The sequence below is a fragment of the Lygodium microphyllum genome, chromosome 1 (assembly GCF_053477565.2).
Source record: "Lygodium microphyllum isolate KBCC chromosome 1, Lygodium_microphyllum_v1.1.10, whole genome shotgun sequence".
NCBI classification, from domain to species: Eukaryota; Viridiplantae; Streptophyta; class Polypodiopsida; order Schizaeales; family Lygodiaceae; genus Lygodium; species Lygodium microphyllum.
In genome coordinates this window covers 185527300-185539808 of record NC_141135.1, presented here as the reverse complement: position 1 = coordinate 185539808, position 12509 = coordinate 185527300, and the positions used below count along the sequence as shown (strand labels likewise).

The window sequence follows — 12509 nt, the reverse complement described above, 5'->3', positions numbered from 1 at the left end:
CTATCCCAGCCATCATAATGATCCCTCTCTACTCTAGTCTGATCAGTGAGTGGGCTAAGACACGTGTGGTACAAGCTACAACCCCATACCTCTGCTCCATATAGTAGTGTAGGTGTGACTAGGGTGTCAAACAGCCATAGTTTGGTATAGGGCTCCTGGAATTGTATGTGAGTACATTTACTCTCGAGTGTCCCTAGTGTTGCATATCCCCGTGCCATACGTGTCTTTGATGCCCCTCTCAATGAAAAACGTGAGCCAAATCGGCCTATGACACCAAATACAGCCTATGAGAGAGAGAGAGTTAACATCTACAAAAGCCAAATTGGTCTATGAGACCAAAATGCTACATATGAAAAGTTCGAGAATTTTCCAAGTCCCAAAATAGCTTTCATCTAATGTTGTGACTAACTAAATGGAAAATAAACAACAAACAATACATAGTTGATGAATGTAAAATGATGTTTAAGCTAGATACAATATGGAACTACTCAGGAGGCATTCTCATCCCAAGATATCTCTCATGGGTCTATCTAACATAGAGAAATTGAACCGGTGGGGTATGATCCTCTGATGATGGTGTAGTATCCTTTGTATTTGCAAATGATGCCTCTTGTGTGGGGGCATGAACTGGCTGGGTGTGGATAATGAGCTCTACATCTCTCCGTGACCGTGTCTAGGGTGGTCCCTTGTGGGGGGACCACGAGTCAGTCTGATGAGGGCTCTATAGTGGAAGGAGTCGATGCTCTATAGGAACTCTGAGTGTACGTTGGTGTGTGGCTCCATGTCTCTCCTCTTGGGTCCATAAAAGGTGTTCTCTATGACGGCGTAGCTCTAACAAGAAGAGGTTGAGATATCTTTGATCTAGGAAATCCATCACCCTAGATAGTGGCCCAAATCCCTCTCTAAACAAGCAATGGAAATGCCCTCTAATCTGATAATACATTGGGCATTTGCATAAGTGCTCCTCTATCTCTAGCTCGATTTTACTGAGCTGGCAAATCCTATCCTCCAGGGGAGGGAGTCTATGTTGTATCTACTTGTCTCAATCCATAGCTAGTGCGAGGATGTATAGAGGTGACCATTGGCACATCATATCCGATGAGACAAGTGTGCATCCATGTATCTTAGGCGAATAACATGCTATCGGGGGATATGTATAGAGGCTGGATTCAATAGAAAACCATCTTTTTCCTTAGATCCCCAATAGGTGTCACCCATGTCCTAGTTGTGTGTATATGAATGATGTCCATCTTGACGATGCGGTTTAGCTCCTCTCGACTGAGCTCCAAGTGAGGGCAATCCAAGCTGTACTATAATGATGGGAGGTGATCCATGTGTAATCCATGTAGCCATAACCATGCCTCTATCCAAGCATACCAGCACTTCGTATCCCCCCTGTAATGCTAGCTATCTAGACAACTCTAGTGTGAGCTAGGAGTATCGATCTCAACAAGGTCCAAAGCCTATGCAAGAAAGTCATTGTTTAAAAGAGGGCCTCTGCTACTATGCGTGGTGCTCCTATCTGTACTCTGATAATCCCATGTAATATAGAGGGCTTACTCCAAATCATCTATGAAATTATCAGTACTACTTCAGGTCTCTCCATTTGATTCCATCCCTTTTATATCTCCTCCCCCTTGGGTAATGGCTGATCTTGTGTTTTTTTTTCGAACTCCCGCTATCGCGATGCAACGCTGCCCCCTCGTCTCGACTGTCGACTATGTCGGATCCCTCTTCCCCCTGTCTGCGCTAGTCCCCCCCCCCCCCCCCCCCCCCCCTGCACTAGTCCTCTCTCCCCTTGCTCTACGCCCTCTCACCAAGCCTCTCCCCTCCCGCCAGGCCTACCTTGTGGCCCTTGCCCTCTCGCCAGGCCCATCCTGTGGCCGCCTTTCCTACGCCCCCTGCCTGCCTTGGGTCACCTGCTCTCCACCTTTCCCCCTAGCCGCCCGTTGCCCCCCGCCCCTCCCCCTCTCCCCTCACCTTTCCCTGACCAACTCTTCGCGTAATGGAAACATCTGGTTAGATGCCCGTGCATTCTGCAAGTAGCCCCCAGTCAAACACCTTGCACATCATCCTCTCTAAGGAACAGCTCTTAGCCGTTCGTGCCACAGAGTTGGAGTTGAAAGAAACAATGATCTTTGGTTAGGTCATTGGACACTCCCCATGGAGGGCCTAGCTGCGGGATTGGCTCCACTCCATGCCACGAATTGGCACAACACAAATTGTGGAGGCAATCCTCATGGGCCGAGGGATCTTCATGGTTCGACTCACCTCTGCAGATGTAGCTCATGAGTTAGTGGAGAGCTCGCTATATGCCTCCACAAAGGGGGTCATCTACATGGTTCCCTGGTATAGCAGCTTCACTGTGGAGTCATTTGCGCTCCACAACAATTTTCTCAGACACCCAGTTACTTTACTTTTCCTCGGACTGGCAGTAGAGTACTGCCAGTTAGTGGAGGACTTTGGACGACTCTTTGGCACAGTTCTCTCTGTCTCCTTCGCGAATGCAGTGACAGCTGTAAGAGTCCCGAAGGTACGAGTGTCCGTGAAAGATACAAAGAGTATCCCAAAGTTCCCGGAGATTGAGGCAAGAGGTCACTCCTTTAGGCAACAGGTCATTGTGACTGGGCAACCAAGGCAATGCCTGCGTTGCCACGACTTTGGGCATTAGGCAGCAAATTGTACGCATTTTTGAGCCAAGGCAGCTCCGCCAGCAGGCCCGTAGGTGGACATTGACGGCTTCATACGGGTCCAAAAACAACAGAGAAGGCAACGGCAGGGGGGGCCGCAGCAAGCTTCTCAGACACAGCCCCAATAGTAGGGAACAGGAGGGCGAGTGACGCCCCCTCGACAGTGCACTCAGTAGCCCCCCTGCCCGCCCCACCCGGCAGGACCACAGTCCCCCACAGCCACCACCCGCGCCACAAACTACCCCATCTAAGATCCCACAGCTCCCACACCTACCCCCTACCTCCCAGGCTCCCCCCACTGACCCTAGTTCACAGCTCCCCCTTTCCAGGGCCACCAGGCCCCCCCCCCCCCCGCCCCCCGCCACGTACCTCCGACCATCCCTCAATCCTCTTACCCCCCCACCACCTCCTGTGCTGAGCATCCCCCCTGATCCGCACCTATTTCAGGTGATTCCTCCCAAATCCACCTCCCCTCCTCCCACAAGAGGCAATGAGCCACATGTGCCCACATCCTCCTCGTACCAGCAATGTTCCCCCTCCCACATAGCCACCAGCTCATCCGCCCCTACCACCCATCACACTTTCCCGAGATAGGCACAGTTGTTGCCACACTAGTTCTTCTGTAGTGACCCATGGTCCTACTTGAGAGCTGCGGAGCGCGGAGAGTTCCCACTACCTCTAGAGGTGGGGATCTTCCTAGTTCGTAAGTCAAGGAGGGGCAAGGACCATCTATAGTACCACCAAATGGACCAAACTACACTTTTTTCTTTCAGTCCTCTCACTCAAGAAATTGGACAATGACACAAATTGAGGAGTTGAAGAGTCAGGTGGCAGACCACATCTCCTAGTGGATGGGAGAAGGACTAGCACTGTTTACACAGCAATGGCTTGGTTGCATGATGGACATTAACTGGTGGGCTCGAGCCAAGGTCCCACACTTGAGCATTATCTTTCGAGTCCCCGCACAGTGGAGAGCTCCAAGGGATGTGATCGAGTAGCCCCTAGCACAAGCGGCCCATTTCTACTGGTGTACACAATCACGAATCTTAGCATGGCTGATAGATGCATTGATAGTACCACCTGGAGCATCTATCACCCCTTTGGTTCGGCCGAGGGCCACCATGGGGAATTGGAGTTCGCCGTCCAAAGCTACGGTAGGTTTTCCCATGAGCTTACACCTTGCATCTTGGAATGTGAATAGTCTCCACTACAATGGGGCACATGGTTCTAGGAAGTTGATTGTTCGGCAAGAGCTGTAACCTGCCCTTGCCGGACGGATCAACATCTTACTTCTACAGGAGTACAAGCTCACTCCCACCCAGGCCCAACGGGTAGGGAAGATACTCCCGGGCAGCTCGCACATCTACTGGGAGCATGCCATAGGTGCCCACGGCAGGAATGGAGGTTGTCAAAAGATGACGTACCAACGAGACAGTAGGGTTTGCGGGGAGGAACACAGAGTGAACTCGGTAAACACTGAGAAGAGAAGAGAAGAGAGAAGAAACTTTGAATCATGGAGTGAATGTGATACAAGGGACCAAGGGTGCCGTAGCACAAGAAAGATGATGAAGACAGCCACGAACCACGAACCACAATGTTCTCTTGAAGGGGTGTGAGGACAGTGGAGAGGTTGGAGAGAAGAGGTGACGGACTGAATGAATCAGCCATGAGGAATGAATGAGAGAGTGGCCTATAAATAGGCACAATCTGTGTAGAATGGTGCCCCTTTTTGGGGCTGCAAACCCTAAACGCAAAACGCCAAAATGCAAACTGTGGGTGAAGGGCGAAGGATGCGTCTTATTGCCTTGAGCATAGCACTCTGATAGTTGATACAAAACAATCTCTGTGGCCCAGAAAGGAGAGGTGGCACAAGGAGTGCTTGGTGGAAGACGCATATACTCCGGGGGGGTAGGAAGCAAAGGTCGAAGTTGGCAAGCATTGGTGGTGTGTCCGGTGACGTCACAGTAGGAGCACCTAGTAGTCTGGTTATCTATTGGTAAAGAAGCCATGGATACTAGTGTGCCTTGTTGAAGAAGGAAGAGGTTAGCCCGCCATGAACCACGAACCGCAATGTCCGCCTCAAGGGGTGTGAGGGCAGTGTGAAGCACGAACCGCAATGTCCATCTCAAGGGGTGGAAGGGTAGTGGAAGGGCTGGAAGTGAGCTGCCAGTGGGAGGAGGATGTGACCAGCAATAAGAGGTTGCAACCAGTAGAAAAACGCAAGTGAGGAGAGAGAAAGACTAAAAACGCAGGCAGGACAGCCTGCAGGAGAGAGAAATACTAAAAACGTAGGGAGCAGGACTGTGATGATGTGGCAAGCTGTGCAGCAGCAGGTCTGCACAAGAACAGGAGTCGCCTGGCTGGAATCAGCTCCAAACTGCATGAAGAGGGTTGGAAATCAGGCGCCAACTGATGGAGACAGCAATGGACAGCTTCGACTAAGATGTCCTCTGCAAACGGGGTGTGGACAGCAAGCTAAAACACCTAAAATCTACAAAAACGAGAGTTTGATGCAGCGGAAGAAGAAGAGAAGTGGATGCCAAACCCACCACCGGTCTTTGCCTTCACTGGAATGGAGGATCTTTGCCGCTATTTGAGCAGATCCAGCTTTGATACCATGTCAAAAGATGACGTACCAACGAGACAGTAGAGTTTGTTGGAAGGAACATGGAGTGGACTCGGTAAACACTGAGAAGAGAAGAGAAGAGAGAATAAACTCTAATGAATGGAATGATGAAGATCTGAATCATGGAGTGAATGTGATACAAGGGACCAAGGGTGTCGTAGCACAAGGAAGATGATGAAGACAACCACGAACTACGAACCACGAACCACAATGTCCTCCTGAAGGAATGTGAGGGTAGTGGAGAGGCTGGAGAGAAGAGGTCATGGACTAAATGAATCAACCGTGAGGAATGAATGAGAGAGTGGCCTATAAATAGGCATAGTCAGTCTAGGATGGCGCCCCTTTTTGGGACTGCAAACCCTAAACGCAAACCCTAAACGCAAAATGCAAAAACGCAAACTACGGGTGAAGGGTGAAGGATTTCTCAAGAGAGACGTAAGCATCTCTATTGGCCTGAGCTGTGTACGAGACCACAGGACGATAGTGGCAGGGAGGGTTCTATGGATCAGATTGGATATTGAGGACTTGTGCCTTGGAGTTCTCAATGTCTATGCCCCTACGAAGGTTAGGGCACGTAGCAGGTTCTGGGTGGAGATCGCGGATGGACTCCCAAAGGTGGACTCTTGGATCGTTGGAGGAGACTTCAACAACCTGGAAGCTTTGGAGGACTAGCAGGGCAGAGGTGGAAACTACCTAGGCATGGCTGGGGAGGAGCAGGAGGCATGGGAGGTCTTTCTACTGGCAGTAGAAGCACGCAATGCTTGGAGAGACCCTGTCTTCCACAGGAGGGAGAGGTCGCTGGACTTCTCTCGGGGATACAGACGGCTAGGTGGAGTCCTACTGGAGCGGTTGGACAGGTTTTATGTGGGAGAGTGGGGAGGCTCTCGTGGAGGCCAGATTGGGCAGTTGGCAGACACCAGGTTGTCCGATCATTGCCCGGTTCTCTTGACACTAGATCCCCCAGCATCTGTCGTAGAGACACGATCCTGTCGGACCCCTAACTCGATCTATAGGAGGGAGGAGGTGGCGAGACAAATAGAGCAGGTTTGGACCAAGGAATGGGACAGGAGAGGCCGGATCGTAGAGGAGGTTGCAAAGACCCTAGCTGAGTCGAGGAGAATCTGCCAAGAGGTAGCCATATAGGCTAGGCAACAGAGCTGGGAGAAGGGGAGAGCACTCCGGCGAGACCTTACAGCCACGCAGAGATTATTACAGGAGGCACTAGGGGATCCCACCACCCTCCACACACAAGAGGTGCGTGCGGGAGCAGCCATTGCTGGCCTAGAGGACAGGCGCTCGGAGTTCTCTTTCCGCACCTTAGCAGCTTTCTAGGCACAGAAGGGAGATACAATGTGCAGGGAGTTTTTCTAGGTGCACCAGTCTCGCTCCTCAGGAGAGCATATACGCAGCCTTCGAGATCAGTATGGGAGGACTCGTTCTAGTCTAGACGAGGTGATGGAGATTGCCACCGACTACTATAGTCGCCTATTCCAGCAGGAGACAGCCTCAGCTAGAGGGCAGTGATGTAGACAGCAAGTTTGGGATCACATCCCATCCCTGGTCTTAGAGGAGATGGGACGGTCCCTCCTAGTCCCCTTCATAGAGAGGGAACTAGAGGAGGCTTTCCATACACAGGATGGGTAGAAATGCCCGGGAGAGGATGGCCTCTCTAAGGCCTTCTTCACTACCTACTAGAAAGTGGTGAAGGACCCCCTACTGATGGCCTTCCAGGAGATCTTCACTTCAAGATAGATGCTAAGGAGTCTTTCGGCAGGCCTTATCAGTTTTCTCCCCAAAGGGGGAGACCGGTTGGAGCTTTCCCAATGGAGACTGATTACATTATTGTCAGTGGCCTATAAGGCACTGGCAAAGATGATTGGTAGGCGACTACGCCCCGTGCTTCTAGACATCATCCATGACACAGACAGGCTTTGTCCAGGATAGGAGCAACTTGGACAATGTATTCACCTTCTTTGATGCGACAGAGCGGGCTCAACACAGTGGGCAGAGACTGGCCGTACTACTCTTGGATTTTGAGAAAGCTTATGACAGGGTGGACTAGGACTTCCTAGAGGGCACCATGGTGAGGTTGGGTTTCCCTCAAGCTTGGATTCACGGGGTCTCCGCACTTTACAGATCGGCCACCAGCAGGGTTCTCATAGGTGGTAGGCGTAGGGAGGAGTTTCGTCTGGAGAGATCGGTACAGCAGGGTTGCCCCCTGGACCCGTACCTGTTCCTACTCTTTGCAAAGACGATTTCCCATTTCCTCAGGTCACTTGTGAGCGGATTACGCGGCCTCCAACTTCCAGTGAGAGAGGAGACCCAGTTGTTGGACTTTGAGTATGCAAATGATATAGCACTCTACATAGAGGACGATGAGCTGATGCTGGAGAGAGTGAGGCTAGCTCTTGAGGTGTTCTATCTTACAGCAGGAGGTAAATTCAATTGGTGAGTCGGTTGGTTTCCTCACAGACCCGGACTCTAGCACGGAGTGGGGCGTTCACCTGGGATCTAGATGGGTGAGTAGAGGGCAGACCGTCCGGTACCTAGGGTTCCAGGTGGCACTCCTCAGGAACTGTGATGGCACTTCATGCGCACTTGGGGCGACCAGGACCTATTTTCCGTGATGCAGGCAGGCAATCCTAGATGGTGATACACCCCCCCTCCATGGCTTCTTGCCCCCGTCCCCCCCAAACTGCCTTAAGAGGCTTGTATACATGATGTAATTGTAACTTTTATCAGCTCCAGCTAGTCTGTTGAGCAGGAGCACTTCTTTGTATTCAAGGTTTTTTTGAAGTAATATAATTAGCCACACTTTATTTGCAAAAAAAAAGGCTGATCTTGTGTGGCTCGCCTTGTGTGATAAGAAGCTTGATCCCCATATGGGGACCCCATAGAGAAGTGCTGGTGTGACCAAAGTGTCGAAGAGCCAGAGCTTCGTCCAAGGCTCCTAAAACTGTATGTGTGCACACTGGCTCTCCACATCGATCCTAGAGTTGCATTGCCTCATGTCAATCTATCCTCTACTTTCCTCCACAAAGTGAATCTCGGCTTTGAAAATGTAATCCCCAAGTAAACATATCTTTGGATCACCTCGATTGTCTCGTCTTTATGTGAAATTCCGGGTGCAGAAAGGGGACATTGTGTAGAGAGTTCCTCTAGGTGTTTAGCTTAGTACCTCAGGAGAGAAGATTTGGAACTTGCACAATCAGGATGTGTGAGTAAGATTATGTCCTAAGGAGGTGATGGGGCTCACCACTGACTTCTACAAACAACTCTTTTACCATGAGACAATCTCATCTAGGGTGCTCTACTGCAAGGAGTAGGTGTGAAATTGCATCCCATTCTAGTGATAGAGGAGGTGAGACTAACTACATGTCTTGAGTAGAAAATACAAAACTTGGACTTGAAAAGAAAAATGACTAAAAAGGTCATGCTATCAAAGTAAAAGCAATAGCCTGATACAAAAGCTAGGATGGAATTGATGTAAGTATGGAACTAGAGTGTACTATGATGAAGAATTCAGACCTCACCCCATTATGTCTTGCATGGGTCTGTCCAACATGGATATACTGAAGTGTCAAGGCAGTGCTGCATATGCTGCACCAAAATCACATGGATTGTTATCGCAACTGCTGCACAATAAAACTAAACCAGAACTTGTATGTACAAAGAGAATAAAGCCTCGACCACTGCGCGCCGCCCCCCGGCCCCGCCAGGGCGCCCGTGACCACTTTGTCCTGTGGGAGAGGATAGGATTGCTAGTAAGGGAAATAGGACTTTGTTTATTGGTGTGGATCACCATAAGGGCCTCAATTGCATTTTGTTGTTAGTTGTGGATCAACTGGGAAGCAAAATCACACATACACTCACTCACAGTGGAGCAAGAACAGAGATGGTGAGATCAGAATATTGTAACACTAGCTTGATTTAGATCAAGTGCTAAATGACCACCAGTGGACATGTGGTGTCATATCATGCAGCCCAATTACTATCACTTGAGGATAGAAAAGTCCCATGTCTTAGTGCCTTTTGAGATATCAAAAGACATGCTTGATTGCTTGCCAATGCTTCATGTGAGGGCTAATGCATACATCAAAGATATATTAAGCATCCCATAGCCTGCTGAAATACAATGGCATCACAGAGGTCTCCTGAATTGTTAATAGAGAATCTGAAGTTTGTTTCTATTAGAGTAGAGACTGATTTGTGATTTTCCAATTGAAAATACTGCAAAAGCTGTCCAATATACTTGGATTGTCACATCATAAATGCCCCCCTCAACTTACAAATTGAACACTTCAATAATGCAAATGAATGAGATTTGTTATGTCAAAAGCTTGCTGAAATTCAGCTTTATAAGCTGCAGTTTTTAGCTCACATGATTCAGTAATAAGTATGGCATCCACATAAAGAACCAATATCAGCAAATCCTCACCATACTTGTGTACACAGAGGGTCCTTTCAGTTGGGCTCACAATCTAATTTGGAAGGAGTAAGATGATGAATGTCATTTCATGATATTGCTCGTGGGTATATCAAACATAGGGAGGCTAAAACATCATGGTTATGCTGCTTCTGGGTCTAGTGTATTCTCTGTCTTAGTCCGATCTAGCATGCTATTGTAGGTCTGATGTTCCTAGTCTTTCCTAGTCTTGAGCTGCTGCATTGTGGCAAGGGTCGTCATTTCTGTTGCTGTTTACATTTGCATGTGGCACTCGTTGCGTGCTTTGGGATCTGAATGGTTACTTTCTGTGTTTGTTTTGAGATGTATGGATGTTTATCAGCAGGCCTTAGAAAGTATTGTAGGGCCTTGCCAGAGTATGCCATGTTTGCATGGGGGTGTGCATTTTAATACTTCATCCTTATGGGGATCAGCATCAAGAATACAGATGTGTTGTGCATGTAAATATGTGCCAATGCTTATATTTTTATCTTGCAAGGTCAAGAGAAGAGGGTATTTGCGTTCTGAGTAATTGTTTTGTATTATTCTGTTTCTTCTTCCATGGAAAGATGAAATGTGAAATTCAAAAACCCATTTACACTTGAGTCACAGCTTGCTATAGAGACATATCAAAATATAGTAGGATGCTGCTAAAATAAAGTGAGAAGCCTACCTAAACCGTAGAAATATTTCCACAACTAATCATTACTTCTTTTCTTCACCTCAAAGCTTGTTTGAACTTGGCACAGTGAGAGCAATGCTATGGTTGCCTTTATTGTATTGACCAGGCTTAGCACTATTGTGCAGATTGTACAGAGTCCTCTTAGAATCCCAGAGGGTTTGAGTCCTGACCTGGTTGACCTTCTTCAAGGGCTTCTTTGTAAAGGTAAGTGAAGATATGACAGTTTGTTGAGCTTAGTTGATCAAAAGCTCATACGAGTTTTCTTGAATTGCCAGATCCAAAAAGAAGATTTACATTGGATGCAGTGGCTAAACATAAATGGATGGTGGAAGATGTGAGAGGTTACTAGAAGCACATTGTTGCTATAGCTTTTTCTTAGTTGTCTTGTTCTGTAATGTTTCATCAGGATTTTTGAAATGTGTACAATGTAAGGGTGTGACATTACTGCACACTGTTAATTGTTATGAGAGCAGTGAGAGGGATATGGATGAGGAGCATTTGATCCCAATTTGTCACAGAGAGCAGCAGTGTGATCATATGCTTTTTGTTTAGTTTTGTGTGTGGATGAAGAGAGCTGTGTTGCTCATCTTTGTTAACATTAAAATAACAGTAAGAAGATTCTACTAGAAAGCACAAAACATCGGTGTAAGAATGGAGGAAGCTCCTGATGGTATCACATCTGTTTGCTGGTTCAATCAATTGCTTGAGAATGAAAAAGGTCTCAGCCAACCTTTTTAGCAATAATCAGCAAAAATGCTATATAATTCATTGGAATTTATGGTTCCAAAACACGAGACCCCCCCTTCTTGCCCTCTACTACCTAAAGCAGCCCAAGGTGTTGAATACCAGTGAAATTGCAAAAGGTGTGTTCCATTACTTACTAATTCTTGGTCCCTGGGATATGCATAAACTTTCTTATCCATGAGACTACAATCTGAATGTCAAGTCTTGTAATCCATACATAAATCAAACTCCCTACAGCTTTCTAATAGATAAAAGTCATCAAAGCAGTCTCCAATGTCATGAAGCCTCATCTTCAAACCTAACTTCAAATGTAAATTGATCTTTTGTCTCTGTTTCCGCTTTCTTGGTTGATTGCTCCTGATTGTCTCTCTCTTGGTTAAAGAGATGGAGAGAGACATAATCATCTCTTTCAATTCTTCTATTCACAAGAAGACCTTTGATTGAGACATGTGGGGACACTACTTCAAGTGTTAAAAACAGAGATGTATTAGACATGAAAACAGATCAATAGTGTTAGACACTTACAACTAGAGGTAAAATTCACTTGCATAATGATCATGTTTCAAAATTCACCCTTGCTTCATGCTTCCCACCATTACCAATCATAATGTATAATTTGGGAGGCCCATGGTCTTTTTTTGCATCTTTTGCAAGCAAAGAGAAGCAACCATGCTAACACATTATGTAGTTATAGCAAGGTTGGCTAGCCATATGCTTCACTAATTAAGCTCCACCCAAAATCTTAAGTCTAATATGTGGGTCAACAAGATAGAGTTATTAATGACTGAGTAGCGTATTGTAGAAATTATCCATGCTTAAGTTGTGGGACAAAAAATGTACTAAAACTTATACAAAGGTATCCATGCTAAAGTTGTTCATGCAAGAATCCATTATGCAACTAACCACAATATCTTGAAGCTATTATGTTATGGGTTTTTTGTTCACAAGCAATGTAGTAGCTCTAACTCACTTGTAACAACCCCTTGTCGAGGTTCCCATCCACACATCAATACATTATCAATGAGCTATGATTGATCAATAAAGTGTTGACCTATGGGGGGTGTGCATGTGTGTGCGCACATGTTTGTGTCCCTTAGACTACCTCTCACACAAGTCGAAGTAATGAATTATATCATGTAACCAAAAAAACCCCTCTTATAAAAATATATAATAAATTTTGATATAAAAAATCCTCCATGTTCTAAAAGCTCTTGTACATTCAATTAGAGACCCATTTGTCCAAGTCAAATACTTATGTACTTGCTACCTTAAAAGATCTATCCATTGCCATCCAAAAAGTTAGAGGATGGTAGAAAGAGGTAA

At 47.0% G+C, this 12509-nt stretch overlaps 1 protein-coding gene across 4 annotated transcripts in view; it reads left to right on the top strand.

The window, feature by feature from the left end:
• Positions 1–11478, top strand: part of LOC148042075 (serine/threonine-protein kinase GRIK1-like) — a 167102-nt gene extending 155624 nt beyond the window's left edge. Inside the window, exons 10-11 of one of the 4 annotated variants that reach the window (XR_015691928.1) lie at positions 10568–10646; positions 10718–10775. Coding sequence is in view for 3 of the 4 variants with exons in the window: in XM_087685260.1 (XP_087541386.1) it covers positions 10568–10646; positions 10718–10791 (153 nt within the window). In the remaining variant the exon portion in view is untranslated. Of the gene's footprint in view, positions 1–10567; positions 10647–10717 lie in introns of all 4 variants that reach the window. The other 3 variants (XM_087685260.1, XM_087685251.1, XM_087685243.1) reach the window with 3 other exon arrangements.
• The last annotated feature ends 1031 nt before the right edge of the window (positions 11479–12509 follow it).